At 34.8% G+C, this 13797-nt stretch overlaps 1 protein-coding gene across 1 annotated transcript in view; it reads right to left on the bottom strand.

Annotated features, from left to right (window-relative positions):
• Nucleotides 1-393: 393 nt before the first annotated feature.
• RFX6 (regulatory factor X6) overlaps nt 394-13797 on the bottom strand; it is a 62635-nt gene continuing 49231 nt past the window's right edge. The window contains exons 11-19 of the mRNA XM_066248384.1: nt 12715-12874; nt 11237-11381; nt 9799-9908; nt 8104-8221; nt 6469-6591; nt 5597-5803; nt 3997-4509; nt 2966-3166; nt 394-569 (exon numbers count right to left, since the gene is read on the bottom strand). Of these exons, the coding sequence (XP_066104481.1) occupies nt 394-569; nt 2966-3166; nt 3997-4509; nt 5597-5803; nt 6469-6591; nt 8104-8221; nt 9799-9908; nt 11237-11381; nt 12715-12874 (1753 nt within the window). The remainder of the gene's footprint in view (nt 570-2965; nt 3167-3996; nt 4510-5596; nt 5804-6468; nt 6592-8103; nt 8222-9798; nt 9909-11236; nt 11382-12714; nt 12875-13797) is intronic.

Below are 13797 nucleotides of genomic sequence, written 5' to 3'. Positions count from 1 at the left end.
ATCCTAATAAATTAAAGGTATTTTAAAGGCATTAAATAAACTTTTCTCTTTTTCAAAAACCAAAGATGAAATAGCACACAGACTTTTAATAAATTAGGAAGTGAAATATTAAATCTTCATAGTTGAGAGGTTTGCATCTTCAAAGCTCCACTGGTCCCATTTGATAACATTTGAAACCATAATTAATAATGAGATCACATTTTAAACAATTTGTGTGCAGGGCAAACCGCAAGAAGCTCCATCCACTATGGAGTTGTCCATCATTTTGTCCCAATGACTTGAAAAATAATGTCCTGACACTGCATATTCCATTGTCTTCACTGATGAGAATCTGAGTGAATAATATTTAGCAGTAAAGTTTTTAAAGTTTAACCCCCACCCAACATTGTTGGTTTAAGTGCCTCCAGCTGCTGTTCCCATGAACACAGTGTTGATGGGTGGTAAAGAGGACACCATTTCTCTCCCATTGGCTCCATGGGAGTCCAGGGTTTCTTGAGCCGGATACTGATGGGAGGTTCCATACATACACTGGGATGAGGAGGAAGGAATTGGGGTTTGCAAGCTGGATGCTGTAAGGAGAAATATAATCATCAATTGAAATGGACATTTTTTTCTCTGTAAGTACCACTCACTTTAAGTCTGTGTTTATTTTTGCATTTAGCACACGTATTTGTCTTAATTTGAGTGTGTGTGGTTTCTCAAAGCCATTCTCTTTCTTTTTTTCCATTTTTTGCTTTGCTATTCTTCCAGAATTTGTTTCCTCTATACGTTCACAACAAAAACTCAATGTCAAACTTAAATTCAAACTCAAGTAACTCTACTTTTGAAAGATATACTCAATATACCTCTTCTTTCCATCTGCACCTCCACAACTGTAGTTCAAACCACCATCTTCTCTTACCTGGACCAACCCAGAAACCTCCTAATTAGTCTTGTGACCCTCACCTTTTCCCCACTCACTCTTTCTGCAGAGAGAGCCAGAGTGATCTCGCTGAAGTGTACATCAGATTGTCACTCTGCTCAAATGTTACACTGACTTCCCATTATTCTTAGAATAAAATCCAGCTCCTCATCCTGATTCATAACACGCTGTGTGAATTTATCTGCCTTCTGATTTATTCTACTGCACTATCTTCATTCACCATGCTAAAAACACTCTAGCCTTCTTTCTGCCCATCAAACTTCCAGATCTCATCCCCATCACAATAGTTATATACTTACTGTTTCTTCTGCCTAGAGCTCCATCAGATCTTCACGTTATTGCCCCTGATCAGTCAGCTTTCAACACTAATGTTTCCACCTCAGGTTTCCTTTTATAACTACCTTACTAGAAACGGCTTCTCCATTACTATGTCATTTTACCCTATTTAATCATTTTCAGAGTTCCTGAAATCATCTTTTCAATGCATTAATTCACTGCTTTATCTCCCCTTACTAATATGTAAACTTCTTACCAACAGGAACTCTGGCTTGATCACTACCATATCGTTACACCTAGAATCAAGTTTGGCAAATAGTAGTGTCTCAATAAAATGGACTAATTGGCTCACTAAACTACATTTCTTGCATTTGTGGTATTGCCCTCTCGTTTTCTTATTGCTCTAACTATCATCTTCTCTATCGCCAAAAACCAGGACTTATAACCCAGGAGACATAAGGTAGGTGCTAACTACCCTTGCACTACTTATCCACTTACTCTATTCCTTCTTTTCACTCTGAAACTGTGCGTGCAATTTATTTGTAAGCCAGCCCTAACAACTGAAGCTTAGAATCCATCTAACACCTAAGCTATGTTCTCTCAAAGCTTCCACTATCTCTTCAAGTAAACAGAACTAATAGTAACAATAGCAACACGGTACATTTTAGTCTCACAGTGAGGAAACTTCCTGAAGTGGAATTTTCTGCTTCATTAGAGTAACCTAGAAGCAATGACCATCTGCAGATAGCATGAGATGAGCTACTAGACTTTGCTCAGGAAGCATGTGTGATGGTTACAGGAAGGGGGAAGGGAAGAAGTACTTCCTACTGAATTATTAGAAAAGCACACTGAGCAGGGAGAGATAGAATTCATAGCATTTTCCCTTATACTCAAGTTGGATGTTAATGCCCTTTACTTACACTAGCCTGAAATCAATTCCACTGGAAGGTTTCAACCATCTCATATAAACATTAACACTCTACCTTGAAACTCACATGGCTATATACTTGTCCTGTGATACCTCATTAGTAACTTTAGAAATTAAATATTTATATATGTTTTTTTCTTTTTGCAACTCTGACTTCTTGAGTTCCTATTATGTGGCAGACACTTTGCTGGATGCTGGGGATGCATCTAGTTCAAGTTTCAGGATTTTCTTAGGTACAGCAACCTGGGTTGGAGCAGATGCTACGGGATTTTATGGCAAACAGTGTTTTGCTCATTTTTACTTAAACTGTATGTTACAGAACAATAAACATAGCAACATTTTCTACAGACATGTCTAATCACATTTTACATACAATTGAGAAAATGATAACAACCTCCACCACAAATCACCAATTTTTTAAAAACTGGTTTTAGGTTACTGATAGGGTCCAAAGTTACAACTGTTGGTACTACCATTGGGTCTACCCATGAGCAAGAGAGTGAAAAAAATATATCGTTACTGCTCTCATAAATCCTACAGTCTTTTAGACTGCCTTTGACAGGTTGTATTCATTTTTGCATACATGATAGATGCCAGCTGTTCTTTTTGGAAAGAATAACAGATCTAGCAGTAGGTTTTAGCAGTGGTGACATACATGCTGTAAAATGGTAAACTGTTACTTACAGATACAAAAAATATAATGTCAGATCCAAAGTGACAAATCAACTGTAGGAACAGGAGTGCCCAGTTCACCTCAACAGTCACCCTCCAAAGAAATACTGCATACCTGAGATTAACAACTTTTTAAGATGTTTTCAAGAACTACTAAAATAATTTACCTACTACTGGAGTTCGACATGATGTGTCCGCATAGAACGAGTTGGTTTGCTTTCTACCACTGTCATCTAAAATGTTAAGAGGATCATGAATGTCACTGTAGGGAGGCAGTGAGCGAACACTGCTGATGACAGAAACATGTTGATTCACCATCGATCCGAGTCTATGAGACTCTGGGTAGTTTATGTTGCTTCCATAGTATCCTATAACAGAAAATATCGAGAATGGCCTGTTAATGTAAAACAAACAATATTTTGGGAAGGTAAAAAAGGGACAAAGTAATAGAGTAGAGCCTAAAGATATCATACTGTAAATGTTACATTCACACTACATTTACTATCAGTTGGCTTCCTACTTATATATGGAATAGTTCACTATGTTGTTTTTTGTTATTAAAAAACATATTGAGTTATCCTATTATTGATTTTGAGATATATGACTACATCTCTCTAATATTTCCCTTATCTAAATTATCAAGATCTTCCTATGAATGAAAAAATTACTCTTAGCCTCTTACAAAGATTATACTACTTGTCAAGTACTAATTTCATTTATAGATTCATGTTTATGAAAAAAGAACTAGCCTACACTTAGGAGAGAAGTGTCAGAGCATCCTGTACATAGAGCCTAATTTGGGGGCTGAAGAAGCCCATAGATCTAACTCCTTAACTTCAAGTGCTTTATCAGCCTACCAGAGGGGAGAGTTGCAATTCTAATCTGCTAGTTTTCTGGAAAATAATTATTCACTAAAAATGTTTTCAAAAGACAGAACACTTTTCTTTGGGGCTATTAAGGTTGGTCTCAAACATATGGTTTGACAGTATATTTTTTTATCACATGTGGCATGTAAAAGAGCAGTTTTACTAAAGCCACAAGAATTAAGGATGTGTTTGTATGCAGCAGAAATCAGCTTCAAATGGCTATGATTCCATGATTTTCAGAAGGTTTACATGGGATGACATGCTATTCAGCATGTCTGACTTATCTCATTGCCAACTCAAAAGTCAGAAAAATTCTTTAAAGATATTAATACCGTTTGGTGAATTGGGAGGCAACGTCGCTCCTTGACAGCTGGCAGCCCCAGCATTGTTCAGAAAATTAAAGTTTCCTGTATTTAAAAACTGTACACTGTGTGAATCCTGGCTGTGTGGAGATGGTCCATAGCTGGAAGATGGCCGAGAATTATATGGAGACCCAGCACAGCTGCCACTGAAGAACTCTCTAGAAAGCTGCTGTTCATTCCAAGCCATGCATCGACCATGCTCAGGGCGATGATGATAGAGTCCTGAAGGGGGATGAGGCTGTGCTCTAAACACAGTCTGATAGTTAGAGTTGGTCCCATAAAAGTCATGGTTTGCTTGGGGGAGAATAGAATAACTGGGCTCTGGGTATGTTGAGCTGTGTGCCGGGGCTGAGAGCACGGATCCCACACTTGGGGGTCTCCCTGCCATTGGACCTTGGTTAATGACACTTCCTCGACTCGCCATGGCTGGAGAAATGGGCGGTGTCATCAGATGACCAGCACTATGGGAAAGCTCCATTTGACCTGGAAAAACATTACCAGAACATTCACTTGTAGTATGTTAAAATAGATGGGCCATTTCTTTAAAAATTATTCAAAATATTTATTTTTATACCTTTTTTCAAATTGGTTTATTTTTACTCTAAAAAACAAAAACAAAACTGAGACACACCAAAAATTTAAGTTTAAAAAACAACATCACAATGCATGAATATTTCACAACACTGAAGACTTTTGTAGTTAGTGACTATGGAAGAAAGTCTGATTGGCTTCATGCTTCCATGGGCATGAAGATGGTTAGAGTTCAATCTTGGGAAGGGCAAAAGGGCCTGCTGTTCTCATTTTTCTATAATTAAAAAACAAACTGAATGTTAACTGGTTTGATTTTTAGGTTAAAAAGTAAGGACAATAAAGTCAAAATGACCATGACTTTAAAACAGCCAATTCAAAACATCGTGCAAACACCTCTGATGAGCAATGAGTTACGAATGTCGCCAGCTCCTTAGACCTTCAATTTTGCATTGGTGGAATTAAGCCCTCTAACTATAAGAGGTTTCCAGGTTTAAAATTCTGTGTGACCAATAAAGTCATGTCATAAAAGGATTTCAAAAAAGGTATACAGCAATAAACAGACTTAAGGAATTATCTAGTAGCTAGTTTAAGCCACTAAATATTCAGATTGCCCTAGACCAAAGGGACAAATTATAATGGTTATATTAAAATGGCTGAAACCACTTCTTAATGGAGGAGAAATAAAGTATTCTCAAAAGCCAAAAATAAAGAGCAGCCAATTTTTTTGACTCTCAAAATATCTTAAGTATTTTATGCACACCTAAATGATTTTTCTTCCACCAAATCAAGATAATTATTTGTACTTCTGTTACAACTAGGAGGGTGTGTCAAAAATGTGATACTTATGCTAACAATGGTATTGCTAAAACTGAGAGTAAAAAATGCCAAAAATAATAAAAAATTTAAAAACCATTGGTGTAAGTCAGTTAAGGTAAGCCCTTTTTTATTTTTGGAATGCTTGGAGGTTACCAATATAAAGAAACAAAGAGGCTCCTGTGATGTGTATTGAAGCCTAACTGGTTTTCTCAGTTGTTTCTACCTGCGACCGGCAGGCTGTCTGTATTCCCAGAAGAGAAAGGGTGCAGAGCAGAGGTTAAGCCTCCAGGCTGACTGGATGACAGAGGAAGATAGGTTGTTTCCATATGGCTTTCATTCTTCACAGTGTCACTGGAAACAGAGCTCGCCTTATTTCGGTTTGCCAGAAAGCATGAACTTGGAGAAGCAGTGAAGGCAGCTTTACTTGCATCTGGAATGGTTTTTTAAGATGGGACAGTTAACATCATTTCTATATTCTTAGTAGAGGAGCCCAAGGAAAAGAAACTGAAAATATTTTAAGGGTGTATCAGAAATCTAAAAACTCATGGGAAGTAATCTCCATGGGAAATAAGCTGATAGCTCTTTGCTCTTGGCTGTGGTGCTGGTTTTAGTTAACTGTGTCCTTGTGGATATAGGTGTACTCTGAGCAGCAATAAAAGTAATCCACTCGATCATGAACAGTGCTCAAAACACAAGTCATCACATCCCAAGTAGATGTGTTCCCTTCCTTCTCTAAATTACTAGAGAATTTATTTGTACACCATTTATAAGGTGGTATGCTATGTGCATTGTCTTGAATTTATTTTTTGGATTATAGTCACCTCTTCAATTTTATCTCAATTCTCAAAAGTTAAGAACATTGTTTTTGTATCCTTCAGAGTTTCCAGGAAAGTACTTTGAATACACTATGAAAAAGAGTAGTCTCTAGAAAAGAAAAAAATAGTGTTCTATTAGTGTTAGTATACCCTGTAAGCAGTGACACATTTGGGAAAAGCTCTGACACTATTACATAACCACTTAACTTGTGTGCTTACAAATTCTTGAACTTAGGTTTAAACACGGAATTATGTAAAACAGGTATACATTTTAAATTACCTGAATTTTTCATATACTTGTCCAACAAATTCTGTAACTCCTGCTCTTTGTCATTATTAAACTGGGTCTCCATGGCCAGGAGAATGTATTCATCAAGAAGCATTCGGATCAAATGGAAAGAACCTTGTTTATGGATGGGGAATGGTTAGAGGGTATTGAGAAATAAAATAAGGGGAAGAAAGAGAAAGAGAGAGAGAGAGAGAGAGAGAGAGAGAGAGAGAGAAGTCAAGTTATCTTGGTGACCATCTCACAATACTTTTACAAGGAGCAACTGAAATAAACAAACACTTGTTGGACTTTAAATGACCTGCTAAGACCAACATGCTTAACCTAGGTCTCTAATCTTTCTGTGTCCCGCCTGCCCAGCTCCCTGTGTGTACTGTCCTGCCAGCTCTTTGGCCACTAATTACATCAAAGGAAAATACGGATGAAAGTGAGACATGCTTTATGCTTTAAGAGGGCACACATTGGACAGTGATAAGCTTTAACCTGGGGAGAATAAGCTCTATTCTACTCTATTTCTATTTACTTTGTACAAAATAATTATACAATGGCCAACAAGGTCTGGAAACAGTATCGAGTAAGATGTCTTTACAGCCTGAAACAAAATGCTCTTTGCTTTGACATAAAAGGAAAAGAGTAATTGTCATGGTAAAAACTGTTTTGGAAAACCTTAAACTTCTTTAACTATTCAACAGATTTCCCAACAAAAGTCTTCTTATAAAAAAAGTCAGGCTTCAATTTTGTATAGTTTAAGAAACCTTAAATGAATGTAAGCTAGTTCCAATAATAGACTCAATACACTTTGTCCATCCCCTCAATACAGGTTCACTGACTTTATTTAATTCCCTGAAAATTAAATAAAAACAACTTAATTATAATGTGAAGATTTCTCAACATGCACTACTAAATACAGAAGTATTGTCCATGACATGGTTTTATAACAATAAACTAGGAATCCCAGAAAATCTTTTTTAGAAAAAATGAAGTATTTAATTTTTGCAAAGGCTAACTTGACTCAATTCATTTTATAAGTCACAGTCACATGGCAGGAAAAATGGTTCATATACATGAAAGACTGTCTTCTAAGCTGCTCTTTAATTCCTGAAGGCCAGCTATGTGGGTTCCCAAAAGGATGCAAAAGTTTCCCAAATCATAATGAGTAGTGCCTTTGGAAAATAATGTACAGTATCAATTATTGTTTATTTGTTTGGTTAATAAGAAACATTTATCTAAGCCCTAACGAAACGAAATGTAACGATAATAGCTGTTATTTATTTAGTGTTTACTGGGTACTAGGCAATGTGCACATATATATATCATATCACTCAAGTGCATACATCACTCATTGAAAGAAATACATCACCAACACCACCCCCTGCCATACACACACACACTTCTATAAAGAGCAGAGATCTTGGGTAAAGTTCAAGCCAGAGAGAAGAGTCACAATTGAACTCTGCATGTGATCTGACTCTAAAATCCAGGTTCATAAATACTAGTCTTTACTGGATCAATATTCAGATATGGTTTGAGAAGTGACAATCCCATATGTTTAAAAACTGATGAGAAATGTTATTGGGGAATAAATGATGTAATTCACTTAAGAAGGGTTTTATAGAGCACATAAGATACCAAAACTGGATGCATTGTTCAAGGTGAGATTATGCATTACTCGAGCACCAAAAAAGCTCCACTTCAGCAGAAAGTCTTGAGCTCTCTTCTTTAACGATCTTCCATTTTGTTTGCTGGTCTAAAAAGTACAAGAATAAAATGGAGCTATAAAATCTGTCATCTCATTACTACATGCATCCTACATAAGACCAAGAGTTAGATAACTGTCTGACAAATGGACAGATGGTACAGCAGGCCATTTGTTTCATCAGATAAGATGATCTGTCCTTGTTGTCATTTTTAAGATAGATAGATCTTTATTCTGTATAGTTTTGTTGCTTAATAGAACTGGACAAAAAAAAATAAAATAATTTACAAAATATTTTATCTCTTAATTTTATTTTGACAGAACAGAAGGTGAAGTGTGAAGGAAGGGTTATGTATTTCTGTGAATGATTAACTCTGACTTCTCTGGTCCGGAACAATAATCTGTTTTCCTTCTAGGAGAAAAAAAGTCCCCACACTATAACTAGTTTCCTTGATATGGAATGGCTAACACTGACCAGTGATGGATATATTTGTTCTTATTGTCTTGTTTCATGATGGATGACCAGAAGGTTAACTAAAAGAGTTGAAGAAACCACATAGAAAACAAAATATTCAGCTCTTTAAATAAAAAAAAAGAAATACTTAAAACCATATTTTCTGCCAGCATTTATGGGAACTTGATATTTAGAAAAGGGCCAGAATCTTTCCATTTTCTAAGTTTGTTTTTCACTACCAATGTTATTCAGCTGTAACTTCACTGACTGATAGGGAAATAGTTCCCATTTACCCAAGGGAGATACAGTACCAAACCCTATAATTAATATATATATATATATATATATATATATATATATACACACACACCTATGAAGAAGTTTAATTTATAAATTAAGCACAGTAAGAAATTAATAATAAAATAAAATATTTATAACAATAAACTGTAATAAGTTATGAGAATGTGGTTTTTCTCTTTCTTTCTCCCTCTCTGTCTGTACCTCTCTATTCTGCCCTCAAAATATCTTACTGTACTGTACTCACCTTTTCACTTGAGGAAGCACTTTAAAGCTTCTTTTTGGCATATATGAATTGCCAGCATCAATACCCTTGCACTTTGGGACCACTATTAGTAAAATAAGGATCACTTGAACACAAGTGCTGTGATACCAACCGTCGACCGGATGACCCAGCCAGCCACTAAGTGATTAATAGGCAGGGAGCCTGTACAGCATAGATGCACTGAACAAAGGGAAGAGTCTCATGCTGTCAGGATGGAGCGGGACAGTGTGAGATTTCATCATGCTACTCAATGCAAATATTTAATACTTGTGAATTATTTCTGGAATTTTCCATTTGATATTTTCAGATCGCTGTTAACCTGGGGTAACTGAAACTACAAAAAGTAAAACTGCAGATAAGGAGGAACTACTGTGTGTCTCTCTTGTAATTTTTCATAAAGAAAGGATAAATGGAATTGAATTTATGCCCTTGCTCTCAAATCTGCTACATTTCTAATTTGATATTTGAGTTGCCTTATTTGTAGGGCTTCAAAACTCTTCAAAACATTTTTACACAAAGTCTGTCACCCTTCTCTTAGCAGTAAAAAAGTACAGCCAGTTTTGCATTTATTATTAACAAAAAAAATGTAATGACTCTGTCATTGAAAAATACCTTAATAACTCTCTGCTCTACCACAGTATCCAACCATTCAATAAAAGCCTCCACGGTGGCATTCTTCTTAAGGAGATCTTTCAGTTCTTGGAACACTGTGATAGAGTCATCTACCATGCATAAAAGAAGAAAAAAGCAGAATATTGCACTCTACTTTGAACCCAGGAGAAAATCTAAAACTGGGAATTATTAATAATATTATATAATAAAAGGAAAAACAGGTAGATTAAGTTAGATGTTTTAAAGAAATTCATTTCATACCCTGAGAACAGTAACAAAAAATATCCTTGGTACTGTACACTTCAAAATTTTAATCATAATGTATCTTGGAATATATTGAAATATAAGTTTAGATGTTATATAAGTATGTTTATACTAGGGAAGAGTAAGTTGTCAATATAGTTGATTACTCATTTTGAACCCAATACTTTTATTAAATGTAGTAGCTTAGTTGAAAGTAAAACTCAACTAATTTTATTGAGTTTGTTTTATAAAATATTCTTTACCTTTAGCAAAGTTTAAATTCTGCACTGAAAATTGAGTTACTTACGTGAAAAATCTTTTATCAAGAAAAATTTAAAGAGCCAGTTTAAGATTACTATTTTATTAGAATTTGAGGTGTACTGAGTTTCGAAGGGTAATATAATTTTATGTTAAGCAAAAGAAAGCAGGTCTGAGGTTAGACCATCCCTAGAGAGCAATTTATCGTTGGTGCTCTACCCTATATAAGGCTTGGGATTTTTCTGTGTGTGTCCTTTCAGAAAAAAAAAAAAAGATGGCAGAAATGATGGGTTGTTATCCCTTGGAAACCAAGCCTGGTTTTCTAGTGACACTTACTGGCTTGGTAAGCTCCGTCAGGTGGTCCAAACCTGATCAGGGATTCTGTTTTGAAAAACAGTATTGTACAGAGATATTATTTTGATATGAATCACATACAATATGATGCCAAGAGTATTAAACACATGGAAATGTGTATGCTTATAATGTAAAACTAGAAGAAAATTTACAAAACTGAAGACCATATTGATTATTTCCATATTGTTTCTATTGTGGTAATCTCTAAGCAATAAGTTTAGGGATGACTTATTTTCCTCTTAATATGATATTTTCTAAAATTTCCAGTTTTTTCATAATGAGTAAGTACAACTGTTTTTAAATAGAAAACACATTTTTAATTAAAAATGTTTCTATAAACCAGGTTTATCAAACAGATAAGATTTTTGTAATCCAAGGGAAGAGCATTTGGCAATGTTTGGAGACATTTGTGAGTTATCACAACCAGGAGGGAGATGCTACTAGCATCTAGTGAGTAGATAGAGGCCTGGGATGCTGCTAAACATCTTACAATACACAAGACAGTCCCCCAAGAAAGAGTTTTCTAGTCTAAGATGTCAACAGTGCCAAAGCTGGGGAGCCCTGTTCAAACAAAAAGACTTACGTTCAGTGTAGATATCAGAATCAGTGTCTGTGTTGCCTGAAATGGTGAGAAGGGCCTGAGAGCCAATACTATTCAAGTCAACCTTTTCAATATCTGATATCATAGAATTCACAACATGCTGGTCAAAGAGAGCTGGTCTGGCAATCTGTATAGAGAAAGTTCAAAAACAAAAACAAAACACTAAACTATTACCATTGATAGTCTATCTAAAGGAAAGTTTTAGCTTCTAGAGAAATATTTTCTTCAGGGAAAAATGTCATAAATAAATAAATATTTTCTTATTTTAAAATTTAAAAGCAGTACCTGAGACTCAAGATCATCTCTGTTAAAGGATTGAAAACTATTTTGGAATTAGAAAATGAATTTTTTAATTCATGGTCATGAAAAAAGGATTGTATAATATTATGTTTCTTATCTGAAATTATTCCAAGCTAGTCTTTTAAAATTTAAAGGAGCTAGAAACCTTCTTAAACAAATGATCACTTAATGGGAAGGAGAGTATACTTAAACAATATATAAACATAAGTCTAATTTAAGAGATTGAGCCAAATAAAAAAAAGAGAAAAACTCATGTACACAGACAACAGTGTGCTGGTTGCTGGGGGGGTCAGAGAGGGGAGGTGGAGGAGAGGGTAAGGAGAATAAATGGTGATGGAAGGAGACTTGACGGGTGGTGAACACACCATACAGTGTAACAGATGATGTGCTGTGGAATTGGGCACTTGAAACCTATACTGCTCACAAAAATTAGGGGTTATTTTATCACTTCATATTCATTTTGAAATATTCCCTAATTTTTGCAAACTATATATGATATATAATTTCATTAACAAGAGTCACCCCAATAAAGCCACCTCAATAAAAAGGAAAAAATATACCACAAAAAATAAATAAAAATCACTTTTTTCTTTTCTATTTCAGAAAAGCCAAATTAAAAGGAAGTTTTAAAATAAGTTCATTTTGTGGGTTTCACAACATTAAATATCCCTTGGGTTCATGTCTTTCAAACTTAATTTTTGTTACTTGGATGCATGTGGCAAATAAGATTTTTACATTTTACATTGCATTCAGAATTTTGTTTTTATTTTTATTGTGAAGTCATTTCAAATTTATAACACAGTTGCAAAGTTAGTGCAGAGTATAGCTTTCCTCAGTATCCACTGTTGTTGAACTCATAAATATAAAGGGCTAACTGTATTTCTATATACTCTTATCCAGCTTCTCCTAATATTATCTTATATAACCTTTGTTTATTATCCAAATCAAGAAATTAACCTTGGTATGATACTATTAACTGAGCTATAGAAATAATTCTAATTTCATCAGTTGTTCAACTAATGCCCTTTCTCTGGTCTAGGATCTCAATGCATTTAATTGTTGTGTACTTAGTCTCCGATCTCTGGGAGTACCTCAGTCTTTGCTATAAAAATGTTCTTTTTTGATTTGGTGACTCAGATACTCTTGGTTTAGTAACATACCTGAGCAAGATGTAAGAAAGATGTTTGTCGTTTCAAAGAAGATACAAATCTTCGCACAATAGGTATTTTCTTGTCAGTCAGAGATTCTGGCAAGTTTTCCAAGGATGAAACAACCCACTGCTCCCAATTTTTAGCAAAATTTCTTATGTCTGCTAATAAGCTACCAAAAGAAAAAAAAATGTGTTAAATACTAAATTGTTCAAAATGCATTAAATAAATGTAGTTTAAGGGATGTATGCAATTATTGTATAAATCCAAGATCATGACTTTTGAAGTCAGCCTAGGTCTGTCATTTATCTTCCTGCTCAATATACTCAACCTCCTGAAGCTCCAGTTTCCTCATCTGTTAAATGGGAATAAGAACAGTATCCATATCACAAGATTATTATGAGGATTATGTGAAATCATTCATGGAAGTGTTTAGGTTAAAGCCTGTCAGGTGCAGTGTTCACTAAATAATCATTATCAATATTAACTGGTGATTCAATCATTTTCTATAAAACATTCTGGGGAAATGTAAGTTTGCACTTATTCTGTATATCTTAGCTTTTCAAGAGTGCATCATATTGCAACCATGACAGCATTTCAGATATTTAATAGTAGTTTCTAGTAACATATTCTTATAATCCAAATATAACTGGGTTAAATTTTTAAAAATGAGCTAGAGGACCTTATTTCAAAACTGCAAATGTTTGTTATGTTTATACTATGAGAACATATAAAAAAGTTTTTAAATCACTTAACAATCTACCTATTATATCTCAATATAACATTTAAGTATATTTGGGTGGTGTTTAAGTTGAGGACAGAGACATGGTACAGCAAAAAGAGTAGACAATTTGGAGTTACACAGACGATGCTTAAAATGTAAGATCACCTTCTTACTACTTAGCTGACTCTAAATAAGTAATAAGCAAATAAATTAAATAAATATAAAATAAAAACAAATAAACTAACTTCTTTCTGCTCCTGGGTTTCTCATTTGTGAACTTAAGATCATAATAGCTACTTAGAATTGTGTTCAAAAAGCTTTAATTGATAAAAGTTGATTCAATAACGTACAGTGTTTTTCAGATGCTAGAA

Source organism: Saccopteryx bilineata, chromosome 12, assembly GCF_036850765.1.
Source record: "Saccopteryx bilineata isolate mSacBil1 chromosome 12, mSacBil1_pri_phased_curated, whole genome shotgun sequence".
Lineage (NCBI taxonomy): Eukaryota > Metazoa > Chordata > Mammalia > Chiroptera > Emballonuridae > Saccopteryx > Saccopteryx bilineata.
Note: the sequence above shows the minus strand (reverse complement) of the source record. Positions and strands in the feature narration are given on the sequence as shown.